The sequence below is a fragment of the Bacillus rossius genome, chromosome 17, assembly GCF_032445375.1.
Source record: "Bacillus rossius redtenbacheri isolate Brsri chromosome 17, Brsri_v3, whole genome shotgun sequence".
In the NCBI taxonomy this organism is placed as follows: domain Eukaryota; kingdom Metazoa; phylum Arthropoda; class Insecta; order Phasmatodea; family Bacillidae; genus Bacillus; species Bacillus rossius.
In genome coordinates, this window is record NC_086344.1 from 17,164,608 (window position 1) to 17,170,947 (window position 6,340).

Below are 6,340 nucleotides of genomic sequence, written 5' to 3' on the forward strand. Positions count from 1 at the left end.
ACCTGGTAAATGGGTGCTTAAGGCTTAACAACTGTTTTATAGTATTTAATTATTTGGATTGTGGCATTATGTGGGCGACTGTAAGTTTATTAACATATTGTCTCACTGTGAACTGTTTTAGTTGGATTTCTCCTAGTCTAACTCGATCATTGTCACAGGCACTTTAATTAAGGCCAGTGGCCGCGGTGACTGGTAATGAGGATCGTTGTCTACTCTGTGAGTGCAGTGCTCGCACGGAGTAGCTACGATGCACTTGTTTAATGCCTGTGAATTAATAATTGTGTCCTAATGTCTTGTTCCTTAATTGTTTTATGTGGTCGAACCCCCAGGGTTTTGTGCCCTGAAGTTTATTTGAGTCTAGTGGGGTCACCCCCGAGACGCTCGCCTGACTCATTCCCGCTGGGCTAGCGGCGCGCTACGAAAACGGGATGTGGTACTAGCGGTGTGGAGCACGGGTTTAGAGGCCAGGGTCGGGACGACGTCAAACGTCCCCCCCTTCAGCGGAAGCCCGTCTCTGCAGCCTGTTCCCGATCCCGTGGCTCGATGACCCCCTAGCACAGCCGGCAACCTTCATGTCCTGTGTCTCGCAGCATCTTGATGCGGGCGGACGCCGCCTCGGACGCTGCGGGGTAGCTGGGCCGGGAGGAGGCGGCGCGGCACGTGAAGTACTGGCACTGGAGGACGCCACCTCGGACGCTGCGGGGGCAGGTGGGCCAGGAGGCGGTGCCACCGTGCGTAAAGTGTTGGCTCTGGCGGACACCGTCTCGGATGCTGCGGAGACAGCTGGAGGTGGCACTGCGGCACATGAAGTGAGAGGCAGCTCGATGAGACTGCCCAGGCCGACGCTCCTGTCGGGGGCGCTCTCGCTGGCTACTCCCCTCGGGGCTCGTCGAACGTTGTTGCTAGTAGAGCTGGCGTTCCTGCTCGGTTGTCAGTGTCGGGCTGGGTGAGCTCCGCCACTGTGTGGTGTCTAGGACAAACCCCTGCAATCTTGCTGGTCTGTGCCGCGTCCGTCGCGGGTACGTGACGGTAACGTGGAAAGTAGCATCCGCGTGTCCCCAATCGCCCCTCGTCGGGCTTTAGGGCGATTCCGCCTCGGCCTTATCCGGGTCGGAGATGATGGGCTCCACACTAGGGAGTGCTCCGGCATGGTCATTGGAGACTTCCTCCGCGTCCTCCATTACCCAGCACCGGGCATGGCGGGCCCGGCCCCTTCTCCGCTGGCGCGGCGTGGTGTATGTCCCTGCAGGCTCCTCTTGCCTGTGGGGGGGGGGTGGAGTATCGCTCTCTGGGGTCTCCCATCATTTAGGGGTTGCTGCGGGACAGGGTGCCCACAGGGGTCATGTGGGGTGTCCGCTTCCAGTCCTCCATCGGCGAGGTGTTCCTGACCTTCCAGAGTGGCGTCCTTGGCTGTCTCTCGCGGTCGCTCGAGTCCTCCGGGAGGGCGTGCGCCGGGAGGAGTGACTGGCCCCCGTCGGCCGGGTCCCCTTGGTCGGGTTCGGTCGAAAGTGGTTCCCCTGGGATCGCAGCCACTCACAGGTGGTCTCAGTGGATTTTCTGTACGCGGTGGCCGTGTAGGTCCACCATGTAGAATGTCGTCCCTAGGCACCGTGTCACGGTGTAGGGGCCCTCCCAGCGGGGGGTGAGTCCAGTGCAGTAGTTGCGCGGCGCTGCCGACAGGGGGTATGCCCAGGCGAAGACCCGGTCGCCGGCCCGCAGTTGTGCCGGTGGTCGTGTAGTCTGTGGCATTATCTCCTGGCTGTAGTGTGCTTGTCGCACTCGGGCCGTGTCGTGTTTGTGGGTGTGTCGTGTGTTGTGCTCCTCCTGGTGTTTTTCTGGACGCGGAACACCGTGGGGTGTCAACTCGCCGGGTAGCGGCAGGTTATGCCCTTGGGTCATTGCACTTATCACACATTCTTGTAAAAATAACAGTGAGGTGTGATACGGAGGTTAATGTTTACACAATTATCGAGGACAGGTTGAGGTTGCTTTCGCTGTTTATATAAACAAAAACACGAGCAAGAGAAATAAATAGAATTTATGTGCCTTTTTGCACCAAGCTTGTGAACAATGATGCCAACTATTACACGCTAAACCTTTCTCCGGTTGTATTTGGCTGTAATTTTTCGTTGTCAAGTTGCAAAGAAATGGTACGATCCACTGTCTAAGAAGGGGAGGTCTGGACACTCCCCAACCCGGCCAGCATGCAAAAGTGGCACACCTAATGTCTCCGTAGTTCCGCTCCGCTCCACCATCTGACCTGTAGCGCTGGTTGTTCTTCGGTGGTACTTTAAGCTTTGTTGTTATGATCAACTCAACATAATAATCATTTAAATTTTCATTTAAATGTTAAAAATACATTAATCTCCAGATATCGATACAGTATTAAATTGGATGTTTTTATGTTTTATAAGTTTGCGAATTATTTCATAAATTAGGTAAATTAGGTTACGAAGTATAGTTTCCACATCGGCATTGGCGGGAAGCCGGGAACTTCTTTGTGAGCAAGGAGCATTGATTGTTAGTAAAGAGAATAAGCGTATATTATTTTAATTGTGAAAATGCCTAACCATTGTGTTGCACCTGGGTGCAAAACAAATTATCAGGCAAAGTCGGACGAGAAAGTTGCAATATTCCGAGTTCCCAATGATGACAATGTTAGGCAATTGTGGCAGAAAGCAATTCCATGAGACAAGTTTGTACTTAAAAGATCCCATTATGTGTGTGAAAAACATTTTGTGGAAGACGACATTCACACAAAAAAAGGAACACAAAGATCAGTTCGTAAACGTCATTGGAATAGTAAGTTAAATTTTATTATTTGTATGAATGAAGTCTAAAGATTAATGACGTCGACCCAAGTGTCTCCCCGGCTCCTTCAATCCGTTATGCCTCACCAGCGCCATCTCTTGAGTGTGTTGTGCGACGCAAGTGTCGGTGACGTGCGACATATGTTTGCTTTACAGGATATGACTTATTACTTTATTGTAAATATATTTTTGCTTTACGTTTTTGTACATATTTTTGCTTATATTTTATTTAAATTAATTTTGTATTGAAGGGTTTTGTATTTTGAAAGTTTTAATTGTTCACCGGGCGCCAAGGCCGCGGCTTCTGCCTGTGACCAATGAGCGCGTTTCGCGGGCTCGCGGAGAAGGGGGGGAGACACGGGCGCTGAGGCGCGGCAGGGGAGTTGTCAGTTGTCTCCAGGACTCGGCAGACAGCAGTCACGCGAGTGTCATCGCTTCGCGCTAGCGGGAGCAAGTCGTGGACCCAGCACGAGAGGCGACGGACGTCTTGGGGACGTCGCTCCGGGACGGTGAGGCAAGCGGGCGCGGTATTTGCAGAACCACTAGACTTTTGCCGTGCGGAGACGTTTTCATAAACTTTGCAGTCGAGCTTGTCGTTGAGCAGTTACGGTCGCGAGTTTTCGTTTTACTTTTCGCACACACGTGTTCTGTTGTCAATTCGGGCGAGTTGCGATTCTTTGTTTCATTCTGGTCATTCGCAGTCTTAGGTTCTGTGTTATTTTTTTTCTTTTAATTTCTTTCTGGCCTGTGCAGAATACAGTCAGACAGACATCCTATCACGCGCGGGTCTTAAGGAGTATATTCTTTACCGTGGGAGTGATAGTCATCACGGGCGGGACGTCCCGTAATTTTCTTAACTGGATCAGTGCGCGGAATCGGGTTTCGACCTACCTCGAATTAGTCACAGGCAGAAATGTGGCAGCCCCATGTAAAGTGTTCGGGGTCTTGTACATAAAGGACCATCAAACTTTATTAGAATTGTTTTCATTTAATCTCTGGAGACTAAGTTCCTCGGCCACGCGGCCTGAACCCCCTCTCTACCGAACCCTGAGTAGCCGGCAGTACAGCAGCATTGTCAGGAACTAGTTGACCAGACAACGACATGTGGCACCCTAACTAGTGTGGCCTAGCCAAAATACGTTTTCGAATTTTGTCTATGTTAAAAGACTACGCATGCGGAACATTGAACAGTGGCAAAAGTCGTAGTGCGCGGGACATTGGACATAGTTTTTCGGACATCGTGTGCGGGGCGAGACGAGACGCGGAGACAGTCGTGAGACATGGGAGCAGCTGCGCAGGAAACGGGCGCGACACAGCGGCGCGGGAGCGAGATAACGCGGGGCGTCTCACGCCGGCATCGTATTTCGCACGGCGGAGCAGCGCGGCTTATCGCTGGCCGCGCGGATCAGGTATCTCGCGACGGGAAGAGATCGCCGACCTAGGGGAGATAAAGTCGCGGGAAGATACGAGATAAGTCGGAGATTGAATACGCAGGGAAGACGAGTAACGGATAATGGCAGATAAGGACGAGCAGGGCGAGTGGTGTGGATAACGAGACAAGACGTGCACGAGTCGAGAGTGGAACGGGAACCTGCTGGCGCCTGAGCAGACACCCCGAAACGTGACTGAGATTGAGCGATCGCGACTACGACACAGAGGCTACACGTCGTGACAATCATGAACGACTTCCAGGAAGCATATGAGTCGTGGGCCGATGCAGACTTTCCAGAGTCAGGCGAGAGTTGCGAGCACTTTACCAATTATGAATGTGGATTTTGTTTCGAATACCGGATGTACGGCATGACGAAATGCTGTGCGCATTCATGCCCCGGCGGGACACCTGATGGGTGGTTCTGCGAGGAGTGTGGGAATCTGAGGCACGAGGAATGTTTACATCCGACCGCTCGTGAAGAGGCATGGATGTTTGGCTTTACATGTGAACCGTGCCGAATGAAGCTGTACTGTGCGGACGCCGACACGTTGCCATTGCGTGAGACGACAGTTCAAAAAACGCCGCCACCACACCAGACGCCGCCGAAACAGACACCACCACACCAGACGCCGCCGCCACTACACCGGATGCCGCCGCAACAGCCGCCGCAACAGACGCCGCCGACGCCACCACTCCAGATGCCGCCACAACAGACGCCACCACACCAGACGCCGCCGCAACAGACGCTGTCACAACAGACGCCGCCACCACACCAGACGCCGCTGCAACAGCCGCCACAACAGATGCTGCCACTCCAGATGCCGCCGCCGATGCCGCCTCCGGAAGTTCACCTATCCACAACTTCTTGGGGCCAGACGACCACGAAAACCGAGTGGTCCTACTGTGCGGACGCCGACATGTTGCTCACAATGTCAAGGCTTGAGACAACAACACTCCCGATAACGCTGCAACCCACGCAGCCGCAACCGATGCTACAAAACCAGACACCGCCTCCGACGTCGCAGCCCCCAGCTGACCAGTGGATAGCTGGTGCGACGTCGGACAACATCGTCAGCGAGACAACACACTACGAGACTGCCGAGTCAACGCCATACCATGCCGTGGTCATCACACCACCACCACCGATGCCGTGGTCATCACACCACCACCACCGACGCCGCCGCCCCCAACTGCCATGAAGGCTCACAGTGGGCTGACGCTGTGCGAACCGGCCGTGCTGCCACGTCCACCAGAGGACAAAACAACACAAGACCACTTGGAGGAAGTACCCCGACGGCGCCGCCCACAGGTGCTGAGAAAGCTGCTGGCATGGAACGGCATCGCAAAACGACGATTTTGCAACACTCTCAAGGGAATCAGCCACCTGTCGAGCCATTCACAGTCAACCCGGCGCCGCCTACACCCATCACACCTGCCGCTGAAGGCGCCGCCACACCACCGCCACCTGCCACGCACACCACCTGGGGCATGCCGCCGCCTGATGCAGAAGGCGCCGACACACCACCGCCACCTGCCATGCGCACCACCTGGGGCACGATGCCGCCTGCCACGCGCACCACCTGGGGCATGCCGCCGCCTGATGCAGAAGGTGCCGACGCACCACCGCCACCTGCCACGCGCACCACCTGGGGCACGCCGACACCTGCCGCGAAAGGTGCTGCCACACCGCCGCCGCACCGCCACGCGAGCCACCTGGGGCGCGCCGACACCTGCCGCGGAAGACGCCGCCACACCGCTGCTGCCGCCGCCCTCCTCGGCCGCCCCCATGGCAGCAGGTATGGTCAGCGCGGACACCACGACGACGCCCGACACACCATGTCAGTGTTCCAGTACAGCGACCCAATGCATCACGTCCATGCGGGTAAATGAGTGGCACTGCCGGACATAACGGCCTCGTCGGAGGGGGGGCATATGACGTCGACCCAAGTGTCTCCCCGGCTCCTTCAGGCCGTTATGCCTCGCCAGCGCCATCTCTGAGTGTGTTCTGCGACGCAAGTGTCGGTGACGTGCAACATATGTTTGCTTTACAGGATATTACTTATTATTTTATTGTAAATATATTTTTGCTTTACGTTTT

The 6,340-nt window shown here is 55.0% G+C and overlaps 1 protein-coding gene across 1 annotated transcript; it reads right to left on the reverse strand.

Moving 5' to 3' along the window:
* Positions 1 to 551: 551 nt before the first annotated feature.
* Positions 552 to 6,030, reverse strand: LOC134540950 (circumsporozoite protein-like). The gene is made up of 5 exons (XM_063384038.1): positions 5,941 to 6,030; positions 5,675 to 5,888; positions 4,836 to 5,024; positions 1,336 to 1,517; positions 552 to 830 (listed from the first exon to the last, which is right to left on the reverse strand). The coding sequence occupies exons 1-5, from the start codon at positions 6,028 to 6,030 to the stop codon at positions 552 to 554; spliced, it is 954 nt and encodes a 317-aa protein (XP_063240108.1).
* Between the last annotated feature and the right edge of the window lie 310 nt (positions 6,031 to 6,340).